Raw genomic sequence first — 27319 nt, 5'->3', positions numbered from 1 at the left:
AAAGAAGAAAAGCGAGGGGTGCATTTTGATTGCTTATAGAAATTAGATGCTTGTGCAAAAGAATAATATAACAAATATAATGTTCTTTTTTAGGTACAAATGAATCGCCCTCTCTCTCTCTTCATAGCTTCATCCCCTTGCTTGGAATCAAATGAATACTAAAAAGAAAAAAAAAGGGGATCGGCTCAAGTAGAAAGCCAAATAAGCTCTTGGAGCTAAATCTGGCAAATCAAATCCAATAATAAAAAAAAAGATCAACTTTATAAAAAGCAGTGAATGTTTATTAACCCCCACCCCTCTTTTTTTTTCTGTATCTGCCCTGCTTTCTTATATTTCTTTGCCTGTTTGATAACGATTATGTTAAAGCACGAGTCAACCAACACCAACACCAACACCAACACCATCACCACAGCCATCAACTCCAACACCAACAAACTTCCCTTCAAAAACACAGAAGACTCTGGTGCTGATTCACCTCTGTCAGATATTTCTGAAAGAGACCGCCACTACCAATATCCCTCTGCCTTCCAAACCTCCAAGTCAAACCAAGGCTATCCAATGACTTACTCTAATGCCTACCAAGACGTCTCGCCTCCACTCACACCCTCAGTCTCACCATACCTAATCGGCCACCAATTCAAGCTTAAAGACCACTCCAATTCATGTTCTTCCTCTTGTTCATCTTCCTCTGACTTACCCTCCTTTACCGGCTGTGGTCCTGCTCTTCAATCTCCCCAAGACTCTTTCTATCGTCGCAATTCTTCTAGCTATCTCTCTCACCCTCATTCTCACCCTCATTCTCACTCTCATCCCCACTCTCATCCCCACTCTCACTCTCACTCTCAGTTTCCTATCCAATGCTCACCTTCTCTTCAAAATGGTCCTCAGTCACCTTTAGCTACCCAAGACCACACTGCTTCAGCCTGCAATCCAAATGGCCAGCACCAAAACAAGCATGTTTGCAAGCACCCCATGTGCGGATGGAGTTTCAAAAGATACGAACATCTCAAGCGCCACGCGTATGTTCACACCGGTGAACGCCCTTATGTTTGCCGCTATCCAGGCTGTGGAAAGAGCTTCAGTCGGTCAGACAACTTCAATTCGCACTATCGCACTCACGCCAAGAAGAATCTTTCTCGTCCGAAACAGCCAGTCTCACACACCATAGACAATCAAAAACCATTCAATGAAAACATGAATTACAACATGTATTCCTATCAAGATGTACTCGAACGTCGTCCATCATTTCCCGAAGAGGTATGTTGGTGCAATAACTGAATTCAGTGACGAGTTATGTACTCAAGATATCTTTTATAATCATTTAGCACAAAACATATCTTCCTCAGCCTAATCGGATATTCCAATCACACAACAGCGTCTTTCATGTACCAAAGGGCAGACAGTCTTCACCTGTCTATTCGTCACCCGTAACCCACCACCCTGAAATGCCACATTTGCAGCCCAGATGTACATCAGGTCTACAAATGGACATTTTATTGTCTTCCAACAAAGAAAAGGCACCATCTTCCGATCGCCATTCATGTCGTATGTCCCCATCTAAAGAGCACATCTGTCCAGTTGACCAATGTCACCGCCAATTCAAGCGTCTTGAGCACCTCAAACGGCACATGCGAATACACACATGTGAAAGACCGTTTGCATGCTCTGTGCCTACTTGCCACAAGACATTCTCTCGCTCAGATAACCTTTCTCAGCATATGAAGACGCACGAGCGTCATGCAGAGCGCAGACGCCAACAACACAGCACAGACCTGTCTACTTCATATCCAAAGTATCTTACTCATGAATCTAGTTTTGGCCCAACTCTGGACAATTTACCTCGTCATCTGCCTCCCATTCAACACAGCCATTCTCCTGAAAGACACAATGAAATGAACCCTAGCCTTGGCTGGCTATCCAAAGCAGGATCTGTTGGATGTTAAGCGCCATCAAATCAATACCCTTTCATCCCTCCCTCTCTCCTTTCTTTATTTCTTTGCTTTCCCTTAAAATAGCCTAACCTTTCCTTTTATATAAAGAAATATATATAATCTGTTGTCTATAGACCGTCTTGTAGATTACATCCTTTTTTATTATTATTATTATTATTTTAATTTTGTGTACACACTTTCTTCTTTATCATCTTATTCTTCTTTGTCGCAGTCGTTGTCTCCTTCTTCTTTCTATTATTAATATTCCTAGTTCTATCATTTTCATTTTCATTATCATTATCATTATCATCATAATCATCATAAAATAACACCAAAAATGAAAAAAAAAAAGTTTCAAATCACTCTCCTTCTACAAAGCCAAATTAAACCAGTAATAATAATGTTTTCTTTCATATCATTTAGTTGACTGAAATGTTGAGCTTTACTCTTTTTTTTCCCTACTGTGATGCTCTAGGAGTTTATATATGATCTTTCCTTGTCTGTTGAATTTCTTCTCCTTTTATTTATTTTCAATAAACTATATCTAGATCTATATATAAAATATATAGATATATAGATCACAACTGCATTGTATTCACAAACCAATGCACTCTAATCTTTTATCAAATAAAGGCAAATCTACATTCTTTATATATGTACATCTTTATATGACTCAAAGCGGGACTAATGCCTGATCTCCGTTTCTCTCTCTCTATGAAAAAAAAAATGTGTCATGGTGAGCCCAGGGCTGATTAACAGTCACATAAAGATTGACATGTTTAAATCTTGGGAGTTTCAAACGCAAGGAAGAGTTTGATTCTAATTATCTTACAATTTTTGAAGCCTGATCCTATAAAAAATGTCCACTCACACTTACAACTTTGGTGCAGGTCCTGCAAAGATGTAATGCTTCTTTTTTTTACAAGCTATCTCTAAAAGAAAAGAAAAAAAGGAACCAATAGCAAGCACAAACCCCCTGAACTTTCTACCTCTATCTCTCTTCTCTAGCCCCCAATCCGTCTTAAAACGTGCTCAGGAAGAACTCTTGAACTATGACAATACCGGAATGTCAGTAATGGAACTCTCCCATCGTTCTAAACCATTCGGCGAAATCCTCAATCGCACCAAGTCTAACTTGACTAAACTTATGAACATTCCTGACAATTACGAGATTCTATTTATGCAGGGTGGTGCGACAACCCAGTTTGCTGCTGTGTTCTATAACCTTATTGCTGCCAAACAAAAGGAGCTGTCAAAAACCAAAGACAACTCTCCTATTGTGGTAGACTACATAGTGACCGGTGCATGGTCTAGCAAGGCAGCAGATGAAGCCCAAAGACTTGCAGAGTCTGTCAAGGGAAATCCAATTGTCGTCAACCGCGTCGTAGACACCAAGAAAGCCGCTGGTGCCTATGATAGAATCACACCCGAATCTACCTGGTCACTCACTGACCCCGCAAAAAACCATGTGGCTTATGTCTACTACTGCGATAATGAAACTGTACACGGTGTTGAGTTCCAATCGGTTCCCAAGGTCAACCCTTCAGTACCTTTGGTAACTGATGTATCGAGCAATTTCCTGTCGCGCCCTATCGATGTAAACAAATACGGTTTGATTTATGGTGGTGCTCAAAAGAATCTCGGCCCTGCTGGTGTTTCATTGGTTATTGTCCGTAAAGATCTGATTGTCGATCTTTCGGTTGGACCACTTCGTCCTCTGATGCTCGATTTCGACACCTTGGCCAAGAATGAATCAATGTACAACACACCACCAACGTTTGCCATCTATATGGTCGGATTGATGCTCGAGTGGCTTTTGGAACACGGTGGCTTGACTGAGATCGCAAAGAAAAACGAGAAAAAGGCAAACAAGCTCTATGATGCTCTTGACAGCAGTAAATTATTTTCGGCTCCTGTTCAAAAGGAAGCAAGAAGCAAGATGAACGTGGTGTTCAAGCTGCCAAAGGAACTCGAGGCTGAGTTTTTCAAGGGAGCAGAAGAAAGAAGAATGGTCCAATTGAAGGGACATCGTTCAGTGGGTAAAGTATTTCGATATCATGTGCGCCTTATTCGATGGCTAATAGTTGTGTTGTATGTGTTAGGTGGTGCCCGTGCTTCGATCTACAATGCCATGCCCGAGGAGGAAGTCGACGTATTGGTTGCTTATTTGGAGCAGTTTGAAAAAGAACATCCCACAATTTAATGATTATTTTCTATCGTCTAAAAATATTAAAATTAAGAATACCCTGTGTAATCCGTTGAGACCCGTGCTGTGGCAAAAAAAGACAAAAAAAAATTGAGTACAACTATATCAGAAATCAAGGAGATGATGTTTGTTTTGGCGGGTTCATAGATTGTATTTTTTACGAAGACGGGGTGGAGTAATGATACAAAAAAAAACCTAAAAGCTCAAACCACCCTAGAAAACGTATCTGTCCCACCTATTTGAAACGAACCGCCGACAACCGTTAGATTTCTATCGTCAAGCTGGCGTGGGAATCCAATCAATGAAAGGTGCAATGCGGTAGAGGATTTATTTACAATATCATATTGTATATGATAGGCCCTTTTTTTAAAAAAACTTGTAGTAGCTAATGTATACATCCCATGTAACCATGGCTGTCAACTGAATAAAAAAAAACAGAAAAAATATATATGTGAAAGAGGTAAAAAGATAAAGGGAATGAAAGAATGGGATATTTATAGAGGCTCTAGTTCTTCCTCTTCTTCCTCTTTTTCATCACCCTCTTCCCTTTCTTTGGCATCCAAGAAAGCAATAAGTCGGGGACGTAACTCGTTGAGATCCGAGGAATCTTGCTTGGCATCGATGTGTGAGAGGACGTCTTTTATCAGCTGTTCTAATTTGTCTTGACATAGTTTCTCATCATTTGTAATACCCTTTCGATTTGGAGGTTGGAGATAGGACATGAGTGCAGTAAATGGCTGTCTCCACAATGCAGCCTCTCGCCTATTAACACTGAGTAGGTTTGGCAACAGCCATTTTATTTTCTGGAGTGCATGCTGCTGTTTCTCGCGAACTGCGACTACAGTTGAGCCCCTGGCTAACCCGAGTTGAATGTCGACCGGGCGACGCATGGAGGTAGCCTGAGCTATCTTTCGCGCAAAATTAAGAAACGGATGGGACCCGGGCAGGGGACGGTCTCCCTTGAAAATTACGCTGTTGATGTGGTGATGTGGTTGCTTCATTGGTTGATAGGAGGGAATTCAGGAGGACGATAATGATAGATATGTGCGTGTAAGAGTAGGCTGGGTGTGGCAAAAGTAGAAAACTAAAAGTAAAGAGAAAGAGAAAGATGGGCCGAGTAATAAAGGCATGGAACCGACTTTAAAAGGCTAGGAGTTTGAATGAACGATGTCCTTCCTTTCTAGTACACATAAGCCGTTGTTAACCATCCCTGACCAAAGCGTCTTATCTGACTATTAGAATATGCTTATTTTGTGTAAATGGCAAAAGCTTAACGATGATTTAAAATGTACTGTTTAAATAAATGAGCCCAATTCAATTGAATAAATTAATGTATTCAAGATTCCTGCATTAACGAATATCAATTATAAGCCACATGCTAAAATAAGACAAGTAAATGATCACTGTAAGAATAAGGAGCAGAAGAAGAAGGAGGAAAGAGAATGCAACACCAAAGGATGAGTATAATAATGTTTGACTGTCTAAACAGAAACACTAAAAGGCTTGAATAGAGAAAGCATGGATTTCAAATTGACGCATATGATGTAAATTTCTGTAACAATAGATAAATAAAACCTCTTTCCAGAATTCTCCGTCAATCGATTTCTATGGAGTCTTTAAAGCGTTTCGAATATTACAAGGCTCCTGTTCATAATAGACCAAATATTGTCTCAAGTATTTCATAATGCGTGCATGCACGTGCATTTCAGTCAACGATGTGAAGCGAAAATACTGGAAACATTAGTAAATTATGTTCCTGAAGTGACGAGGATCGGGTTCATGTCGGTTAATAAAGTCAAAAACTGTCTCTTGTTAATGTTTCTTTAGTTGTTATTCGACAAGATTCAGATCTACCCAATGACGTATAGAAAGGCAAACCAAAGACATGTATATAAAGGTATGTGGGGGACCCCGCTTGTCCCCACCCTTTCACTATTTAATTTTATTTCAGTGTATTGCATTTCATTTCCTCAAGTCATTCAACAGTTTCTACTTTATTTTAATATTAAACCTATAGCCTATTTCTCTAGTAAAATAAGTGCTTATAAAAGCTCACCCTAAAGGCTTTTGATAATAATTGCATATTCAGAAGAGAAGATCCTTATTGTCTCTTCTTTAATATGATTTACAATATTACACACCCTCTTTCTATCCCACAAAATTGTTCATCCCTTTCTAGTCCAGAACCCCGGTAATATATATATATATATATATATCTTTGTCTGTGTGTCCGTGATCTTAACCAATCCACATCTATACTAATAATCTCTTTGTTATTATCGATTCCTTTCTAGACAACCTACTGTCGATCCATTATGTGACACGAGTATACACCCCACTTCACCGCACGTGTCATCTAGCCCACGTCCGATTCTAGACAGGAACCTCCACAAAATTAGTACATCATTTTGCCAGCATGAACTCTCAAGCCCACCACTCTCCGGCAATGAACTCGACCAGTTTGAAACACTTCTCGATAATAGCCATTCACCAGATTTTTCTGATCCAATATTTACTTTTGAACGCAACAGAATTATTGCACGTCTACCTGATTCTCCACCAAATACTGAGTGTTCAGTTCTCTCGCAACACTTCTCACAATTTCCTATCTCTAACCGATCAACTGATTCGTCTCTTTCAATCGAAGTCACGACACCCACCACCATCGAAAGTCACGAGTCCGGCTCAAATATTTTTTCTCTTTCAGAACTTCATCCACCTCAAGATGAATCAGATACTCGGGCTATCTTGACCACGCGTAAAGATTGTCGTGTTATCCTCTCAAACGATTCTGCCTCCAATGTGCTCTTCGGGGATTCAAGTGATCGGAGTATTGGGGGCATATATATGCTGGATTTCATTGATCCTTTATTTAAAGTCACGTTTGAAAACATGTTCAGAAACCGAGATACTTTAAATCCCGATAATAGTTCCAGTTTCTTAATTCGTGGCGACGTAGTAAGTAATTGTGATATCAAGCACATTTTTTAAGCATATTACTCATCTGATATTTCTCTCTACAAATAATAACCAAAATAGCTACCAATTATCAAGCGAAATAATTCTCTGTCAAATATCTCTTTGTGGATCAAGGAAAAAAAGAGTTCTTCTGGAGAAACATTCTACATTTGGATCTTTGAAGAAGTCTTTGAAGTACTAGTACATGTATTTGTCGATGACAAGGTAAATTCCCAAAAAAAACTTATTCCTTTTCTTCTTGATGGCAAATAAGTACAATACTCATATGTCTTCTAGGGTTTAATCTTGCAAGCCGATAAAACAGTATTTGATTTGTATGGCTACACTCCAGAAGAATTGATCGGTCGCTCATTGAAATCGATAATCCCAACCTGGAACCAGGGTTTTGAAAAGATCAAAACATTTATCGAATGGAAGAGTGCTGGTGGAAAAACCAAAAATGATGCAATGTTTCCTATTAGTTTCAAACTACTCGAGATGAGCCAAGGATCCTCGCAGAAAACCCCATATTTTATTTGTAAAATGACATCTATCCCTCTGATTGCTGGTCTGGTGGAAATAGAAAAAAATGGAGTTATTGAAAGCTGTAACCAGTTATTTGCCAAGTCTCTATTCGGCCGTACTGAAGACTCTTTAATTAACAAGACAAAGATCGAGGAAATTCTACCCCAATTTCCTACATTTTATAAGCATCTCAAGGAAGGTGGCTTGCTACAGAGCGACCCATTACTCAACAATGCAACCTGTTGCGAATTAATTATGGATACACCGTCACTAGACGGTGCAGATCAACACCTCATTTATAAAGATAATGAGCCACTTCCTCTAATTCTAGCAAAGCACGATGATGGAAGTTTATTCGAGGTTAAGGTTAAACTTATGCCTGTTCACAACGACAAACGTTTGGGACTCTGGGTTAGCTTCTATACTAAAGGCGTATATACTCGGCAAGGTCACACACAAGACGGATTTTCTCATTTAGAAAGTAAAAACCAAAATGGACTCGATCTACCTACTCCACCAACACCAATCAACTCGCCTTTAGCTAATTATATTCCAGAGAAAGGCTCAGAAGTTCTCGCTACAGTCCCAGCTGCAGAAGAACATATGACGGTTGCGGCTACAGAAGAAGCTACCACGTTTGTGGTTTTAGAAGAACCTGTCGTAGTTGCGGTTGCAGAAGAACCTGTCGTAGTTGCGGTTGCAGAAGAACCTCTCGTGGTTGCGGTTACAGAAGAACCTCTCGTAGTTGCGGTTACAGAAGAACCTGTCGTGGTTGCGGTTACAGAAGAACCTGTCGTAGTTGCGGTTGCAGAAGAACCTGTCGTAGTTGCGGTTACAGAAGAACCTGTCGTGGTTGCGGTTACAGAAGAACCTGCTGTGGTTGCAGTTACAGAAGAACCTGCCAGAAATACTCCTTCGATTAATGATTACACCGTTCTTACTACACTAGGTGCAGGTGCATTCGGCATTGTTCGGCATGCACATCACAATGATAGACCGGATGAAGAATTGGTTATTAAGTTTGTAACGAAGTCCAACATTCTGGTTGACAGTTGGGTACGAGACCGGTCCTTGGGTGTTATTCCTGTTGAGATACATGTCCTCAACACTCTAAGAAAGAATCCTCATCCCAACTGTGCATCAATGCTTGATTTTTTTGAAGACGATGATTACTGCTACATTGTAATGCCAAAGTATGGAGACGGAATGGATTTGTTCGATAGCATTGAATTTCGCTTAGAAGTCCAAAATTCCGCGCGTCATATCTTTAAGCAAATAGCTTTGGCCGTTCAACATCTGCACCACCACAAAATAGTTCACCGAGACATTAAGGATGAAAACATCATTCTAGACCGAAAAAATCAAGTTTGGCTAATTGATTTTGGCAGTGCAGCTTATGTGAAGTCTAACCGATCGTTCGAAACCTTTGTCGGCACTTTTGATTATGTTCCACCCGAAATACTTCGAGGAGAAAGCTATGAAGGACCACCACAAGATATATGGGCCTTGGGAATATTACTCTACACAATTATTTACAAGGAAAATCCATTTTATTGCATGGAGGAAATTATGGGACATGAGTTGAGGGTTGCACCCGATGCATGCCCCATTATGGTCGATTTGATAGAAAAAATGTTGAGAAGAGAAGTAGCAGAACGAATCAATATAGATCAGGTTCTAGAGCACGCTTGGCTTGCATAGTAAATATTGCACTCGAGTAACAAATTAAAACAAAAAAGCAATTGTATTTGGTATATTTTATTAAAATAAATAAAAAAAAAAACTTTCTCTTTCCTCGTATAAGTATCTTTGTTGAGTTTGTTTTTCTTAACTTAAATATTTTAAATCTCCTAATATACTTTTAAATTTCCATTTATCTATAAGCTTTTTTGGATACTGTATTAAAGCATCGCTTAATTGAAAAGCAAACACCTAAAACTGATGAAACCCCCTAATAAAAGACAACTATTGTACCAAAAAATAATCGAGACTTGAATATTTGCTAATTAAATTTGTTAGGGTAAGAAAAACATGTATAAGTAATGATTTCCTTGTAATATACCTATTAATTCACTATCAGACTAACAGATGTAGATTATGCTGATAGAGAAAATATATTTTATTACAGATCTGTCATGCATTGTATACTAAATATATAAAATCATCCAGTGAATCATCTACTTTAACAGAATGGCAGTGGATTTAGGATGCACGCAGTACAGGAAGGAAAAGTACGATTATATATAAAGAGAGGATGTAGTGGAGAGAGGTGAAAAGGATAGACAAGGATGATGACCTGCCGAATATAACAAAAAAATAGGAGAGATTTGAATAGGGTTTGTATAATCGATGTATCTGTTTTTAGTAAAGAAAAAAACATCTTCATAAGAAGTACTGGCCACCAGAGCCTCCGTGTCTTGATGTCAGCCCAAGACCACTCCTTGCGTTGTAAGGTGTAAATCTGTCCTGATCCGGCACAGCATCAAATATCTTGAAGTCTCTCTCTGTCACATCGTTCACGTCACGTACTTCCATAATAGACGCCACGTTACCACATCGATAGCAGTAGTTGGGTGCAGACCATACTGTAACCAATTCATCATCTGGAAAGTGATACTTATAGCCTTCCTGTACGAGCTGGTGCGCTCTTGCTACAAGATTAAGTCCGTTGATGTAGTTGAACTTTTTATCTTATCTGTGAGTTTTTTTTGTATGTACACACATATATATATATATATTCATATATTCAATGTTAATATACCAAGATACCTTACCTCACTTGTAACTTTTCCTCCGAACAGCCAGCCAGCACCTCTTGGACTGACAGCCCAAGTATCAATTTCTTCAGGATCAGACCACATCAAATCGCAAAATGATCCTTCGTGAGGAATTTCTTGCAGACGATGTATAGTTCTGATTTGATCAAGTGCTTTAATGTCTGGTGATAGACCACCATGAACACAAAGAATAGAACCATCGATGATCTGCGATCGGTTGCGAGTCAGATAGGGATGAAAATGTGTCTTAGGATAACTCAACATACCGCTGCAAGAGTGAGATAGTCGAATACAGAGCAGCAGTATTTCCAGACATTAGCATTTCCGTATTTTGCTTGACACTCATCTATAAGAATTCGTAAGTATGATACCCCTTAAAAAATGCCTGTTATTATTACCATAGAAGCCATACACTTGGGTGATCTGTCTGCTTTCATGATTTCCTCTTAACAATGTAATCTTGTTTGGATACCTAGTATTTTAATGATATTGATTCAATGACCAAATTTCTTAAATCTTTTTTAAGACACATTCGCTTGAACTCACTTTGCTTTAAGAGTCATTAAGAGAGTGAATGTCTCTAAACTAAAATAACCACGATCAACGAAATCACCCTGTGTGTGTAGATATCAACCCAAAAAAAACAAAAAGAGCAAGGGAGGACTTCTTCGTTAACCAGCTTGTTGTTACACGTAATGCTTTCTTATTCCATCTTACCATGAAAATGTAGTTTGTATTTTCGATATCTCCACCCACACGAAATAGCTCCAATAAGTCATAAAATTGGCCTAAATAAAAACCATTGTTGTTTAAGTGATTCCATTGTTCATTTTTCTTTTATTACTTGCTCGTATTAGGTATCATCACCCGTAAACAAAATGGTTAGCTGATTACCATGAATGTCACCACAGACGGTTACGGGAGATTGTACTGGCTGGATGTTAGATTCCTCCATAAGGAGTTCTTTAACCTAGTTTCGAATACAACCGCAATGCGACATCCACTCATGTTATTATTTATTGAACTACGCGATTGATTGCCATGGAGCTGGTGTGTATTACAGAATACCCGATTACCTACCATCTCACACAGCTTCTTTATGTCCTGTTCAGGAAGGTATTCGCATTTACGGACTGTCTCAAGCCATTCAGCTGGATTGCCCATGGCGTAATTATCAGCAGCTTAAAAAGAGAAAGGGATACGAAAGCAAGTTTACAAAAATTTACCCTAAATATTCATGCCCCGCATACGATGTGATCGAGTTGCGGCAGGACTTGTGTGGGCCTTCATTTTATTCTATTTATTTAATTATTCGATTACCTGGGTATTTCGTGAGCACAGAAATCTAATGGGTAGGTGTCTTTATGGTAAATAAACTTGGCCTTATTGTGGCATGCTGTCAATGGTATACTTATTTAGTATAGATAAATTATCTAGTCAAAAAGCAACCTGTTCAAGAATGACTCTTCCAACATAACCTGAATCACTTGTTCTTTATATGCAACTCTAGACACAAAGGAACACCACCAATTGACTACATCATATAGGTATAGCTTATCAGCTTAAAGTAGCCCTCTTTTGATGTACACTGCTTTTTGTTTCCTTTCTTTCTACAAGAGGACTCTTGGCTTTGTGCGATTGGTATTAGATGTTAGAAATTGATAGGCATTCCCATGTCCTTTCCCGCCTGTCTGGCTTTAAATGTATTTTAGTTGATGTCGATCCTTCATGTCGCATTCTCAAGCCTGTTTCCTCTTTCTCTCTCTGGTTTGATTGTTACAGTAAAGAGATGATCTGTGACACATTTTTTAAAGTTAATCTGAATATGCCGATGAACTAAGCTATCATAGTTTATTCAAAGACTCGAATCTATAGTTTACGTTCGGCTGTTTTGCAAGTTCAAACGAAGCAAGCATAGGTGTCACTATCAAGAAAGAAAAAGGCGGTCATTAAATAGAAAGACATACATGAGTATGCATGTATCCAAATTACCAGATATAAACCGATTTTCCAATGCCCAAGCATCCGTCCCAGGTTCTAGCGTCTTGGATATACTCAGGGTCTTGTAATCTGGCAAGAATCTAAAGACCTGTCTGCCAGATTCACCCTCCCCTTCCATTCGGACTTGCTGCTCCACATTCTCACTTCCTTCTACAACATTTGCAGCCGGTAATCCAATGGGCTTAAATAAACTACCGTAGCTAGCCTGCGCAAATGTGGTTAAATGCACAGGACACTCTTCCTCTACCAATGGAACATTCACATTGAAAAGTCCATTTTTAGGCCATTCGTCAAGAATACACAGGTGATTTATAACCTTGAATGCTAAAGAAAGAAAGAAAAAGACAACTCAAACTATGAATACATTTTCTCCTGTGTTTTGGGCATCGAACCTACCCATTTCACATGCATGGTCTATCTTGGATTTGCTAAAGTCTCTTGAATAGAAAGAGTATGATAATGCAATTGCTTTCTGATCGCATAATACAGCTTCCCTTTTTAAAGAAGATAAGAAGGAAAGAGAGGTTATTATAGGTGTCTTCCAAAAAAAATATATATATGAATTCAACAAATCTTACATTGCAGCGCCAATAGTGCCAGAAGCAAGAGTGTATATCCTATCAAAAGGTTTAGTAATGAAACAATGCTTTACATCCGTATTTGACTGTTGGCTGTTTTACGTTGAAGAGTTTCGGCCAAAATTAGGTCCTGCAAGAACGAGATCAAAGGATTCATCCTTAAATATATGGTACAGAGCAATGTTCACACAAGTTGCTGGTGTGCCGCTCAGCTATATATATATATATATATTAATATATCTTGGTTACCAAAAAAAAAAGTGATTATCCACCTACCAAAACAAAATCAGAGGGGCTACTTTGGTGGTGGTTAATTTGTCTAGTCTTCCGATTATAATAGCTCACTTCAATACTATCTTTGATCATAAAAGACTTGGAAATCCATGACTTTTGGCTATTGGGCAAACACACTCTATAATAGATGTTGTAATTAATACCATTTTCGTGTAAATATTATGGTGCAAGCTTTAAAACGCGTCATACTTAACGTCCCAGCCAAAACTCTCTAGGTACTCGATAAAAGAAAGAATGAAAGGAGATTCCTCTTCGTTTGGTGGGCCTGTTTAATAGAATAACATAGTAAGAAGCTTTTGTCGTGGTAAGTAGATATATAAAGATAAATTTCACTTGCCATCGTCATTAGTAATGAGGACTCTAAAAGATTTATTTGTGGTTGACATTGTATAAAAAGAAATGCAAAAATAAAAATGAAGAATATAAGAGCAAAAATAGGGAGTTGAAACTACTACTATGTTGATATATATAGGACTTCAGTAGGTTAAACCTTAAGTTACTAACTTTAAGCTTGTAGTTTTGTTCTTTTAGAGGGGAGGGTTTACTTTTATGCGAAATCGTGACATCGTCTTATTCCCATTTATGGGAAGACATTCTTTTGATAGAACACAAAGAAGTGTAAAATATTGAGACGGTGGCGGTGGTGGTTTGTGGCCCCCACCTTGCGGAGAAAGAAAGGAGCGGCAGCAGTTGGCAGTAAAGGTTTTATCAGAGGAAATTTCGTGAAGCAAAATAAAGCATCCATTTCTACCTCGTTAAAAGCACTTTTCCCATTTTTATATTGACAATTTATTCTCATTCCCATACTCCTAGGCATACACATACTATTTGACCCACCATAGTTATTTAAATGTACATCTACTATCCTGAAAACCCATCCTCTTGAAGTAATGTATTGTCCCTTGTTACTGCGTCTTCATTAAGGATAAAAACCCTTTGCTAGATAATAACCCGGACTTGAACACTATACAGCCTGAGCTTCCTTCTTCATGATGATAACATAGCTGGCTATACTGCCTCTTAAAATTACCTTACGTGTCAAAATATAGCGAATGCATAAAAACAAAAATCTAATTTCCCTACAAAAAATTCATTCATCTCAATCTAAAGTAAAAATCCTGTAATAAATGAAACAGTTGAGCCTGTATTTTTATATGTATTGGATGGTTCACAAATTCATTAAGCGCCAACACATGAAGCAGAAAGTTTGGCTGTTAATCTTGTCTATATAAAGGTATCTTTGACTCTTGCTCTTTATATGTATGGTAGAGTCAAAACGTATTTACTACTACTATACTTACTAAGTTAATAATAATGACTATACTGATAGGCCATTAAATACATGTGTTTTCCTCTAAAATAGAGTGAATGCTAAAAAAAAATTGAGTAACATATAAAATATAGTGCACTACACTTTATACCTTGTGTATTCATTAATAAAACTCAAATAGTCTACCTGTATCAGATGTATTAAAATACTAATTTTATCAGTATATTTAATTCCTGTATGATATACGCCTATACACACAGATACCTAAGCGCGTATATTTATTTCATATGCATTTATTGCGGGGGTGGCATAAAATGACTGTGCTTGACAAGATATTTAAGCTCTATTATATAAATATATATTATTTTCTATAGTTAAAAAGCCCAATGAATTTTGTATACACGCATGAGTGGGGTAACGGAAGAGAAAGAGGAGTTTTTTTTCTGATAATATAGCTCAGAAAAATTTAAGTCACGGGCCGATTTGAAGACTGACACTTCCCTTTTCTTCTCATCCCATCTCATCGTACTTTCGAATGGCAACTACCGAGTTTAACAGTCCTCTAAGAAAGTATAAGCTTGTCTTTCTCGGGGAGCAGAGTGGTAAGTGACACATGATACAAGTGATGACAAAAAAAGAAAGAAAAAAGAAAATCAACTCACAATGGAATTCCACAGTCGGCAAGACATCTCTTATTACTCGCTTCATGTATGATACTTTTGATAATACGTACCAGGTAAGAATATATTCTATTATTTACACTGTATTACAGGAAGTGGGATTATTATATTATTCTGATGATAATAATAATATGTATACGTTTATTAGGCTACTATTGGTATCGATTTCCTATCCAAAACGATGTATCTAGAAGACAAGACAGTGCGTCTACAGCTCTGGGATACAGCTGGACAGGTACTGTGACTAATTTTGAAAACAAATTTCTTATATGGATCCTCTTGTACCCCATTACTACAGGAACGTTTCCGTAGTTTAATTCCTAGTTATATCCGTGATTCATCTGTTGCCGTTATTGTGTACGATATCACAAGTAAGTCAAATATACTACAAGATTAAATTTAAGCTGTAGATTTATACTCATATGTATATATATGGTTGTTGCTGTTTTCTTTTATTTATTTATTTATTTATTTTTGAAAAAAAGGCAGAGAATCATTTACAAACACAACCAAGTGGATCGATGATGTTCGAGCAGAAAGAGGTGCTGAGGTGATCATTGTACTGGTGGGAAATAAGAGCGATTTGAGTGAGAAAAGGTAAAGGAAAGGAAAAAGAAAAGCCATGCAACTCCTTGCAAATATTTTTGGTTGGTGTTACACCCCCTTAACCACGAAATTTTCTGCACAGAGAGGTCAGTGTAGAGGACGGAGAGAAGCGTGCAAAGGAGCTCGGCGTTCTCTTTATTGAAACGAGCGCCAAGGTTGGCCACAATGTAAGCAATTTATTTTCTGTTACATAAATAATTATAACGATTTTAATCTTCAAATATGGATAGGTCAAGACATTGTTTAAAAAGATTGCACAATCTCTGCCTGGAATCAACGGCGACAACCCAAATGATGAAAACAAAGATACCTGTAAGGCATCAAACGGTTACGTGCTCAAATACAAATCATTAATCCATATGTCTGTTTATTTTTGATATAGTGCAAAAGGTTAACCTGAACAACAGCACTGATGCAGAGGCAAGCGGGTGCGCATGTTAAATCCATATCAACCGACTGCTAGTTACTTATATTCTATTTTTCTATTATCTGCAGACTTTAAGTCTTGCTAATTTTATTTCATTTCTTTATTATACCGATTATTAAGGGGGGTTCAACAGTCTTTTAGATTTTTAAATTTGTATGCTTAAGTTTAAATTACAAAATTATTGGTTGAAATTAATCTGAAAACATTTAAGTCTATAAGAAAAAAATCTCTGGGCGCTAGCTTGAAGACCTCAGTTTTAATTTATCAGCGAGCTTTGAACATATCAATTTCTATTGGGCCAATATTTAAACCCAAAAGTTTAAAGTTAAAACCATAAAATAAAAGCTGTTGAACACCCCTTTTAATATTTTTGAAAAACCTATATCACACTCCGATAGCAGAAATCAACAATAATTTCCATTTTTTGAGTTTTTTTTTCTTCCTAAAACTTTCTTCTCAAACTTAACCACAAATGTCATTAAAACATAAAAGTAACCAAGTGTTTTCTTTATAGACATAAACTGTTAGAGTTTGAGTGTAAAGGTATTTTTTGGCTCTATGAAACCAATAACACCTCAACTGAGGTTATACATCACAGGAACATCTTTAAAACAACGGTTTACAACACCATTAAGTGTTGATAAACTGCTAAAAAAACTAAAGCAGGTCACAGACCTATATGACCAAATATAATAAGCTTTACAGATGCTGATACTCTTTATATGAGTGTGGGACATAGCTCTTTTGAAAGTTATATATATTATCAAAGAACTTGAGGGCTACTGGGGCTAATATCTGCAGACTAAGCACCATATTAACGGTCTGTCCAATGATTTTAATCTTTGGTGTAAAGTATTGAATGAGTAAAGTAACGCTATATTCACATTCCAATAATATGGTAATATTTGCAACACAGAATCCTACACGACGTGGTGCATAAATCACTGGAAAATCCAGTGCTTGGACCACTGGTTATTACAGAGCCCAGACCTGGACCAAATTCAACACGCCTGGCACGATTTAAATTCCGGGCTTTAAGAGAGAAAGAGTTCTATAAGCAATACTCAAGATCTCTAGACCTGTATTCTTCAGGAATGAAAGCAGCTTGATCCGGAAGCACTGTATACTTGCGATAGTCACACAGTATATAAGATTTTTACTTTATTTTTATTTTACGATATATATATATATATATCTGAGGTATTCGGGATTGTTTATGGGTTAGTATCTCAATAATGGAAAAAGTAGATATTGTGAGAGTGTTATTTATTAAAGAGCCAAAATAATATTGTTTATATCTGTTACTATTCAAATCCCTGTAATTCAACCCCTGTTGTGTAATAGTTGGTTTACACTGTATGAGTGTGTAGTGTATGTGTGCCTGGTGTATAACAGTTCCGGAGATTGTCCTTGCCAGGCTCATTAGCAAGAAGGAACCAGTGTTTGGTTGTGAGATATATTCTTCATTCAATTGTGGTGTGTATACCACAATATCGATACAAATTTCCAGCACATTTGGTCATCTTCTGAGAAATTATAACATAATAAAGTTGATGTATAGTTTATTTGGAATTAGAAGCCAAATATTTTATCGTTAAGTTCTGTTCTAGGAGTGTAGTGTGTACAATACATACGGATATTGGTGGTCATTAGAAAATATTAAATAAATCATTTTATAATTAAGTGAGTTGGATAATAAGATCAGGACTGCTTCGATCAATAGAAGCAAGTCCCATTGCTGTCAGTCTATAGATTGCCTGGGCTGCGGTTCCTTCATCTTGTCCAATAGTACCTGCAAACTTATAGAGCTCTTTTTTGAGGACTGACATTGGAATACCAGCCTCTCGAACCTTTGGCTCTTCTAGTATACAAAGAATCTTGGCAATCAATCTTATCGTAGGAGAAGGTACATAAACATCCTGTGCAGTATCTGGTTCAGCGTGTTTATAACCATCTAATGCAAAGGTATTGATGTTTTGGTCGATTTTCCTAAAAGGCCATGATTTCAGCTCGTTTTGTAATCACAGACATAGAATCTTCCTTACTTTAAGTGAGAAATGCTGATACTGATATTCCGTGCTTTTTGAATATCACCGATAACTTGCTCCAAAGAATATTTTATTTCGTTCTAAAATATAAGAATACACAATTTTTAGCTATTGAATAAAAGAAAATATAGTACAAATACACTCACCATTGCTTCGATAAATTCTTGTTGTTGAGCCTTATCAACAACGGGTTGGTTCAACTATTGATATCAGTGATTTTTTTTTAAAAAAAAAGATTCCTTTTGCCTGCTATGTAGCCTTTTAACGTACCTCATTGGCACCATTGATAATCTTATCTGCCTTTGCGCAAAGTATAGTAAATAATTCACGTGATTCAGCACCTAGTTCTACTTGAGACTTTTGTAAATTATGCTGAGCTGGTTGCTTTCCTTTTAGGTTCGGATTTTCTTTTGAGGCTGCGATTGCTTCGAATTTTGAGTCTATTGTTGTACTATTAGAATATTTGATTAAAGGCGAGTGAATATGGTGTACTTTCCATAGTCTTTGAGTAAATTTTGTTCTTTCTCGATATCTTTTTGTAATTTATTAATTGTCTACAGTAGATCAGATTAGCGGTGGGTTAGGCTCACATTAAGATAGCGTCAACCTACATTTTCTTGGAGCTTTATCTGTTCAAGTATAGAATCTTCCCCAGGTTGTTTGCTAATGTTTATTTTCAGTGGCTCTTGATTTGCCTTTGCATAATCGATTTTCGCTATTAAATCGTATATCTAGACACTGGGTATTAATAAGGCCAGTAAATATCCTTCTACAATGTGCTCGTTACCATCTTTCTCTTTTCTTTAGCACTCTTCTCTAACTGAGATATATCTTCTTTTAGATCTCGGACATTCACTTCGAGTTTTAATCGAATTGGTTCTTTGGGATCATCTTGTTCTTTGAGATCATCTGTTGGTAGAGGTGGCAAGGCGGAAAGAGATGCTATCTCCTTCTCATTCTAAAAATGTACACACATATGTTGAGCTATCTTTGTAAGTATGGTTCTGTCTGTGAATTTCGTCTATCAACCTGCTGTGATTTCTTTTCCAGATATTCAATTGAAAGTTGAGTGTCTTCATGACGACTCTTGAGTTCATCCACAATTGATCTCATTTCTGGAATATTACTACACAATAAATCATGTGCAAATACACATATATGTATATATATATAAAAAATTGAACTGATTGAACTGTTTATTTTTAGAGACCATAATATACCATATATCACACATATTGTATGCTGTTGAAAGCATTTGAGTAATCTCTTCGTTCTCAAGATTGTCTTGTTGATTTTGAAGTAATGTTGCGCGTATTCTTCACACAAACCAAGTCAATCAGTGGACATATTTCTACATGCATTTCTATTCTTTGTATCTCAAGTCTTCACCTTAATGGTGGTGCAGAATCTCCAAAGCTGGCAGCGAATAACTTGCGTTCATTTGATTCAGCATTTCGAACCAAAAGTCGCTTTTGAATTCTTGAATGATCACCAGTATCAGAATTGGTAGAAGTTGATCCACATGCTAATTTAACAGCTCCAACTTTTGCAGAATTTGATAAAAGAACATTAAGGTCTGATCCGAGTGGCATGAATGATTCGATTACTTGACCTATAATCTAAGCAAATTAATCTTTGTGAACTTGCAAGACCAGTTAAAGCGGGATTATTATGTGACGCTGACCAAAAAGTATAATAAAAAAGAGAGGGATTCTAAAGCCATTATTTCACTCATTTTTACCAAATTAATACGTCTATGTCTGCACATAAGTCCACCTTTGATTAGTTTACAAGTCTAATATTCAGTGTCTGCCTATGCTAAGAAATATACTATTGTATTTCGGGTATTGGGTATATTTTATCACACTAAATAAACGGGAAAATAAGAGTAATGTGGCTTGAAAAGCGATAATTATTGTGCTTCAGCAAACTATATTTTAAGCTAATATATCTCCCAAATAAAACCGTCTTGGACACGATACTATCTGGTATAGAAGTAATTTTTTTTTGTAAAGATAGTATATTTGTGTATACAGTAAATTTAAAGAAGCTATTTAGAACCTAGTGCTTTTGGTATAGGAATCATCAAATACTAATCCCAATATAATAGGGGTCTTCGATATTAAATTTACAAAAAAAATCGGTATTAGGCAATAATATTAATTTTCGTATTGAGAAATACAGTACTGAATTTCTCTAAACGGTTTGCACTTTATGTTTGTTGCAGTAAAATATTTCACTTTTATAATGCAAGATATAAATTAACTGGCGACTTCTAAAACTCAAAGTTTAAGTAAACACATGCAAGCTAAAAGAAAGAAATTGTGTATATAAATATGGCTCAAATAGAGGCAGGGTTATCTTGTACTCACTCATCATATCTGACATTTTGGTCCAGCCACTTTGCCACTACAGGTACAGATTATATATGATTGGCTCGCACACACACAAATAAATCAATTTGCCACTAAAATCACTATTTCCTTTTATCGATGGCGACAATGCCATTTAGTATTTCTTGACGTCATCTCTTTAATCACCTTCACATACAAACACATTCACATGCACACACGGAATACTAGCTAATTCATCACACGTTTATTTTTATTTTATTTATTTACACATATCAATACCTTCTGTCTAATGGCACAAAATGCACTGTTATCTACTCGTGGATACCTCCAACGTAAATGGGCTCCTGCCCTTACACAACTCACCTGCGCAGCCTATGGCACCTCAGCCACCCAATGGTTCCGACGATTCCTTAGTCCTAAAGAAGAGAAAGATCTCTATCTAGGACTCACCGCCACATTTCGCGATAAACTTACAGAAAAGACAACTTACAGTGCAAAGTCATATAGCAATATTATCGAGCAAGCTATCTTAAATGGTCGCAATCATCCTAATCTCCCTCCACGTGGAAAATTATCACACGAAAGAATGCAGGAGATTCCTCACGCCATTGACCTTGCCGGTAAAATACAAGATACTACGCAACTCGAAGCCATCCAACGTGAAATGGAAGAAGCCGAAATAAGCACAGTAACACTTTATAATCGACTAATACGTGGATTTATACAATCAAATGCTATTGAGTTGGCTGACAATGTATTTGAAAGACTGCAATCCAACCATCTTTTACCAACAACCCGTACAATGACCTACTTAATTCGTGCTCATGTCAAGAAAAATAATCTCGAAAAAGCACGGCTATATGTGGAAAAAATGCAACATCTATCACTAAACAAACTAAGGACAGCCTTTGATTATTCTGTGATGCTCGAATACTCTATTATCAATGGCGATTCACACGCTGTTGATTTTCTATGGAGGGATATATTAAAATATGCAGAAATAGTGAAACCTGGTATGGGATTATATACACAGCATCTGGATTACTTGACGTTTCGCCCAGAACTGCACTCGAACCTAGCAGAGGTGGCAGAAGAAATGCTGCGCCGTGGGGTGGCATCGCCGACCTCATTCCAATGGAATCCACATGCTGGTCAAATACTCTCCAAGACTGTATTTACGCTTGCCCAGAACCCTGAATATGCCACCACATCTTCTCAATTACTTATATTTCTTATCAAAGCATCTCCGCATCCATGGCAACCCTTGAGTCCACTGGATCAGTCAATTAATCTTATCATTAATGCCTTTCTTAAACGAGGACAGGATCTAAAAGCTTTGGCATTCTACTATCGCCTCAAGAGACATAATGCGCCTGACAATGCATTTTCTGCAGAAACTACACGCTCCATTAGTGACGTATTGTCTAAAGCAGAACATAGACAGCACATGGATGCCAGTCAAGAGAACAAGGCAATATTGGCCGAGTTTAGCTTACTTGGTCAAATACCTTGAATCTTATCAAGATAGTGAATATTGCGTAATTGAAATTATTGAAACATGTATTATAAGCTCCAGAACGAAAAACATAAAACAAATATATAAAGACTCCAATAAACATTGACCAAATTTACTTTATTTCTTTTAAGCTGTGCTTCTTATTATTGACAAAAATATCATTCTTTTTATCTCCAATATGATGCTTAAGAATACTTGCTATAATCTTTGGGATCTTTATCAATAGAACAGGTCTAAAAATGTATCGTTTACACGCTCTTATTAAAGCATGTGCACATTTATATTGAATAATTACAGCTTGTGTTTCTTTATTCAATTCACAAAATATAATATCTTCATTAAAATAAGTGGTTTATCGGTTCGAAGGCCTATAATAATAATAATAATAATATATTCTTAATATTTATAAAATACAAACTAAAAACTGGAAGTATTTGGAATATTATTTTTTTCTCTTTGGCTTAATATTCTTTGACAGTCAAATTCACACTTTTGAAGTCTTTAGAAGTATTTAACAAACTGGGAAATTCTCGAGAATTCTTAAAGAACATTATACGTGGCAAAATATAAATGCTACAGTTATTTCCATTCTTGCTTTTTGTGTATTAAGCATTCAGAAAAAAAATGAATTAAACTTGGTAATTAAGCAAAAATACAAAAATAACGACAAATTTGGGCAATTAAGGCTCTATTTAATTTGTATTTGTAAACATTTCGACCATATCACAAGGGATACATACAAAAGGCAGAAAATTAATGAAACTGAACTGGTTTGGCAACAAGTGTGCCGGCTATTACTGTTGTTTTTAGTTAGCGGCTAATCATAAATGATATGAAAGAGGCATTTTTTCTTTTTTTTAAACTTGTCTAATCTATTGTAATTTTTTTGATAATTTACGCCTTGTCTCGAAGGTTAATATTAATGGAGTATATTGCCTCTGTCCGGGTCTGTAACTCCTGGGAATAGTTTAATTATCTTGATACTCATTATATACAAAAGTTGGAAGAAAAAAAAATAGAGAGAAAACACGGTCCTTGTATAATTAAGATACATTAAGGCACCTTAAGTCACAGTATACTATGGCATAATACACCAAAGTACAGTACAGTACAGTCCAATGCAATACCCAGGGCTTGGTTTTCATGGTGTAATAGTACTGCCAAAACCTCGATATTCCATATTTCTAAAAAGGTGAATAAATGCGTCGATTCAAAAAACGGAAAACTAGATTCCTATTGGACCCAAAACCTTGTATTCTATTTATCCTACAAGAACAAATTATAAGTGTAAAATTTTCATTTGAAAAAGCGTATAAGCAATTAATTAAGCTGAAGAAAAGCGGCTAGCGAATGTGCTACAGACACCTGAAAACAAGAAGCATATGTGAAATATACTCTTCTTTTGACCTTTTTTTTTCTTCTTGTTTATATTGCTTCTTTTTCTCCAGTCAAAGAATGTCTTGTAGTTATTTTACTTGATCTCTGGGTTTATTCAGGGCAGTCACATGCGCCATTTTTCAAACCACTTGAACCGGACGATCTTCTTTTGTTCTTGATAACCCGACCGGTCTCCCGAGATTGATGCCGCTTATATATATATATTTATATATATAAAAATAATATACAAGCTGTGTTTTGATTCTGGTGTTCTGGTCCTGGTGTAGATCGAGACCATCTTGAAGTTTTGCGATGAACAGTCTCAAGTATACACACACAAACCTATACAAGTTGAGATTGTCGAGGGCTTAAAGCTTTGAAAAACTTCTTTACCGATTTTTTTTCTGCTTTCATTACGCGTGTGGTTGGGTACTATATAAATTATTATTGTTTCTTTGGGGGGAGGGGGAAGCTAAGTAAGACCCTTGGCTCCAGTGTAACATGGCTTCTGTCTGACATCCCCACGTGTGATACTACAAGAACTTTTGCCGATCGTGTCCACACGCAGAGAGAGATTAGTCTTGTCTGTTTCTCTCTAGTCAAGGTACGGTTCTGTTACACCACCCAGGTCTCTCGTTTCCGGTAATCCCCTCGAATTCTATAAAAGACAATTTCGCCTTGCCAACTTCTTTACTCTTTCCTGCTCAGCAAATACGTATTTTATCTATTGATTTTTATTAATATTAATATATAAGGACTACGACAGTATTTTATTCTGCTGTTCTCTTCCTGCAACATAAGCTTTTATTTTCTCTTTTTTTAAATTGTATTATTATTCCTATTGACAAAAAAAAACCAACAAAAACAGCAACAACAACAAAAAAACTTCAAGCCAACATGCCCTGCTGCCACACTAAATCACGCCCTGTGTCCACACGTCCACCAAAGCCACCAAAAGCTCTAAAGACAACAGCAGACAAACTCTGCTACTTTTGTGGCTCCACGAAGCATGTCTCATCTGATTGTCCTCTCTACGCATAAACTACTACTACAGCAACAACAACAACAAACCAAAAACCAAAAACCTTTCCGTCTTATTCTGCTCTCAATATCTAGCGGATTATGATCAATTACTGTTTTTCTCTATCATTTTCACACATTGTTGACCGGCATATATATTTTTTTTTCTTTATTATTTTTCTTACCTTTTCTGCTCACCATGATTTTCATTTATTTCTATTTTCTTGATATATACATACGCATACGCATTCATATACATATATATATCACCTCATGGATCAATTCACTATCCTGTCCCTTTTACACATTTATGTATCTCTATATTGTCTTTATTAATCTTTTTTTTTTCTTCTTTTCTTTCTTTTCTCTTATACTATTATTATTTTATGAATCATCTTGTATCTTAACACTTCCCTTATAACCTTTTTTTTTCTCTATATATTTTCTTACGACAGTTTGAATTTTCCTTTTCTTTTTATCCTATATGCAATCGAAAAAGGGGAAGTGCATTTTAAGTAAATTCTCTTGCTTTCTTGTTGTTGTTGTCTTCCTATTTCTTTATTTATTTTCTTTTAAAAAAACCCCCCAAAAAAATAGTTGTCTTGTCTATCTATGGCTGCTGGCTCAGGCCTATGGTTCAAATCTATAAAATCTTTCAATAAATTAAATTAAACAAATTATTAAATCAAATTAAATCAAATTAAACAAATTAAACAAATTAAACGAATTAAATGAATTAAACGAATTTAAAAAAGCTAGTATATCATATAATAATCTATTAAGCAGTGATTCACTTTTTGGCTTTTTATTTTGGACGCACAATAAATGGGTCCAATGCAAGCTAAAGCGGAGTGTTTTGCTTACAATGATATTTTGTCTGCTTCTCTTTGCCTACTTTCTGTCATACAAAGAAAGCCTTGATCTAAACAACACGCTTATTTACTCCGTTTGGCAGCTGCTAGGGAAGTAATCAATATCGCAAATTAATCCAATTTATTAACCCATGCGGATTGGCCATGCTTAATTTTCTCCCTCCCTTCCCCCCAAAAAAACCTGCCCCTACTCTTTATCTTTTTCCCGGAAGATGTAGTTCATTGTGCCATTAAAGCACGTTTTCTTGTGTGCATTAACTTTTGTGCTCTTGTGCTGTTAGCCTTTCTATCTCATTGTTCTGTTCATGGTCACTCAATAATTCACCGTACATGTACACATATACACAAAGAGCTCATATATTTCCATAAAGAGGAATTTTAATATGACTGCTGCTTCAAGGCAAATTCTTCTCGTTGGCGTATTTTCGCCTCCATGCATGCTTATCACACAACATCTTCTTTACATTGGACAAGGGACCAGATGGGATATCCTTTCTTTTATTTTCCTTTTTTCTCCCTGTATTTTTTGCTGTATTTTTATATGTATATCATGATATATATGTCTATTTACGATATCTCTAACTCTGGCCAAGTGACAGAATGTAAAAAAAGAGGCCTCTCCATTGAATCAAACAAATAAATAAAAAGGGACACATCAATTCAACTGGCCATGTACAAATCACATGATATATTGCAGTTACGCGCCAGTTTCAACGGAATTACAGCGCGTTTTGTAACATTATACTATTCCATTATAAGAGTGGTTGTGTTGCGCAGTAAAAGCTAATAACTATCAATAAGCCCATCATTAACAAAAAAATAATCCAAACAATTATACACGGTAATTACCACTAGGAAATAGCAGGATTTAAATCTCAGGGTGTGCAAGTGACACTGTAGAAAAACGATATACGAGTTTTTGAAATTACTTGCCAATTTTGGCAGAAACTAGCAGATTTTTTTAACAGCGTCGAATGCCTACCAAGTTTAGAATCTTTCGATCCTATTTCAGTGTTATGGAGTCGATTTTGAAAAGACAGCTCTTGTTCTCAATCCAGAAAACCATGAGTGCCGGGTGAATAGTGAACTGCTTGGTTGATCTTTAAAAAAAATTGAATAAAGGATCAAACAAACCCACAAGCACCATACCTTCAATTTGAACTTATGTCCCTTTCTATTTTCGCTCTCTATTATTCTTTTTAACAAGACTTCGAGGCTTTATAAAATACTAATTGACTGATATAAAATTTAGGATTTTTGGAGGATAACACTATTGGACCTGAAACTTGCTGTGATAACCTACAATACAATATGTCGGATCGAAGCTTTACAAGATAAGACGGCATATATCTATAATTCTCGTAATGATTAAACAAAACCGGTTTGCATAATTTTTGGATAAAGTAATATTTAGTAGCTTATAAAGATAGATGGCTTTACGATTTAAATTAGACATTAATTAAAATTATTACTGGGTATAAATGAACTAGTGCTCTTCGCATATTTCTTTTGTCGTTCTTATAATATTTTGATCCGTAATAAAATCATAAATAAAGATATCTTTCTATAAGACATCTACGTTTGTTAGACCAATTTGAAGGCTGTTGGAGGTACCTAAAGAATAAGTATTGATTATCCATGTTTAAAAGTGTTGATCGACTTGAATGAAAAATGACCCGGAATCCCATAAATCGTATTTACTGAAAAGGTATAACGAATAGGCTAAAAGCTGATATACTATTGGCCAAATGAAACGTACGTGTGCGTATATCAGATATACGCGTCTGGAGTTAGAAATCCTGTCATTTCCTACAGTGATAACTTACGAACTCAAAGGAAAAAGAGAAGATGAATAGATTAAATATATCAGTCTTATCAT

General features: G+C 36.4%; 9 protein-coding genes across 9 annotated transcripts; 5 read left to right on the top strand and 4 right to left on the bottom strand.

Annotated features, from left to right (window-relative positions):
* Positions 1 to 1580: 1580 nt before the first annotated feature.
* PHYBLDRAFT_9422 (C2H2-type zinc finger transcription factor) lies at positions 1581 to 1751 on the top strand (the record flags this gene model as incomplete). Its single annotated transcript, XM_018443855.1, has 1 exon — positions 1581 to 1751. A coding segment is annotated over one exon (171 nt), but the record flags the coding sequence as incomplete, so codon positions are not given.
* Positions 1752 to 2770: 1019 nt separating this feature from the next.
* On the top strand, positions 2771 to 4241 carry PHYBLDRAFT_123446 (hypothetical protein). Its single transcript, XM_018428928.1, has 3 exons — positions 2771 to 2834; positions 2940 to 3970; positions 4034 to 4241. Exons 1-3 carry the CDS (start codon positions 2791 to 2793, stop codon positions 4132 to 4134), a joined length of 1176 nt encoding a protein of 391 aa, XP_018294208.1. The 5' UTR covers positions 2771 to 2790; the 3' UTR covers positions 4135 to 4241.
* A 390-nt stretch (positions 4242 to 4631) lies between these two features.
* Positions 4632 to 5138, bottom strand: PHYBLDRAFT_59703 (hypothetical protein; the record flags this gene model as incomplete). The annotated part of the gene is made up of 1 exon (XM_018440544.1): positions 4632 to 5138. One exon carries the CDS (start codon positions 5136 to 5138, stop codon positions 4632 to 4634), a length of 507 nt encoding a protein of 168 aa, XP_018294207.1.
* Positions 5139 to 8538: 3400 nt separating this feature from the next.
* On the top strand, positions 8539 to 9315 carry PHYBLDRAFT_91026 (hypothetical protein; the record flags this gene model as incomplete). The annotated part of the gene is made up of 1 exon (XM_018443762.1): positions 8539 to 9315. A coding segment is annotated over one exon (777 nt), but the record flags the coding sequence as incomplete, so codon positions are not given.
* Positions 9316 to 10002: 687 nt separating this feature from the next.
* Positions 10003 to 11564, bottom strand: PHYBLDRAFT_132208 (hypothetical protein; the record flags this gene model as incomplete). The annotated part of the gene is made up of 8 exons (XM_018429476.1): positions 10003 to 10302; positions 10395 to 10604; positions 10664 to 10743; positions 10796 to 10869; positions 10944 to 11011; positions 11115 to 11185; positions 11292 to 11367; positions 11478 to 11564. 8 exons carry the CDS (start codon positions 11559 to 11561, stop codon positions 10003 to 10005), a joined length of 963 nt encoding a protein of 320 aa, XP_018294205.1.
* Positions 11565 to 12207: 643 nt separating this feature from the next.
* On the bottom strand, positions 12208 to 13732 carry PHYBLDRAFT_55614 (hypothetical protein). Its single transcript, XM_018440198.1, has 8 exons — positions 13608 to 13732; positions 13460 to 13535; positions 13253 to 13388; positions 13079 to 13188; positions 12977 to 13015; positions 12795 to 12892; positions 12390 to 12722; positions 12208 to 12321 (listed from the first exon to the last, which is right to left on the bottom strand). Exons 1-8 carry the CDS (start codon positions 13654 to 13656, stop codon positions 12242 to 12244), a joined length of 921 nt encoding a protein of 306 aa, XP_018294204.1. The 5' UTR covers positions 13657 to 13732; the 3' UTR covers positions 12208 to 12241.
* Positions 13733 to 15075: 1343 nt separating this feature from the next.
* PHYBLDRAFT_132206 (hypothetical protein) lies at positions 15076 to 16472 on the top strand (the record flags this gene model as incomplete). The annotated part of the gene is made up of 8 exons (XM_018429475.1): positions 15076 to 15142; positions 15218 to 15276; positions 15369 to 15455; positions 15519 to 15591; positions 15706 to 15817; positions 15909 to 15993; positions 16057 to 16138; positions 16209 to 16472. The coding sequence occupies 8 exons, from the start codon at positions 15076 to 15078 to the stop codon at positions 16265 to 16267; spliced, it is 624 nt and encodes a 207-aa protein (XP_018294203.1). The 3' UTR covers positions 16268 to 16472.
* A 1317-nt stretch (positions 16473 to 17789) lies between these two features.
* PHYBLDRAFT_75991 (hypothetical protein) lies at positions 17790 to 19893 on the bottom strand (the record flags this gene model as incomplete). The annotated part of the gene is made up of 10 exons (XM_018443111.1): positions 17790 to 18242; positions 18299 to 18381; positions 18448 to 18501; positions 18572 to 18752; positions 18794 to 18855; positions 18913 to 19032; positions 19089 to 19259; positions 19331 to 19427; positions 19522 to 19617; positions 19691 to 19893. The coding sequence occupies 10 exons, from the start codon at positions 19891 to 19893 to the stop codon at positions 17933 to 17935; spliced, it is 1377 nt and encodes a 458-aa protein (XP_018294202.1). The 3' UTR covers positions 17790 to 17932.
* A 1051-nt stretch (positions 19894 to 20944) lies between these two features.
* On the top strand, positions 20945 to 22168 carry PHYBLDRAFT_59697 (hypothetical protein; the record flags this gene model as incomplete). The annotated part of the gene is made up of 1 exon (XM_018440543.1): positions 20945 to 22168. One exon carries the CDS (start codon positions 20945 to 20947, stop codon positions 22166 to 22168), a length of 1224 nt encoding a protein of 407 aa, XP_018294201.1.
* Positions 22169 to 27319: the final 5151 nt, after the last annotated feature.

This window comes from Phycomyces blakesleeanus (assembly GCF_001638985.1).
Source record: "Phycomyces blakesleeanus NRRL 1555(-) unplaced genomic scaffold PHYBLscaffold_6, whole genome shotgun sequence".
Classification (NCBI taxonomy): Eukaryota; Fungi; Mucoromycota; class Mucoromycetes; order Mucorales; family Phycomycetaceae; genus Phycomyces; species Phycomyces blakesleeanus.
Note: the sequence above shows the minus strand (reverse complement) of the source record. Positions and strands in the feature narration are given on the sequence as shown.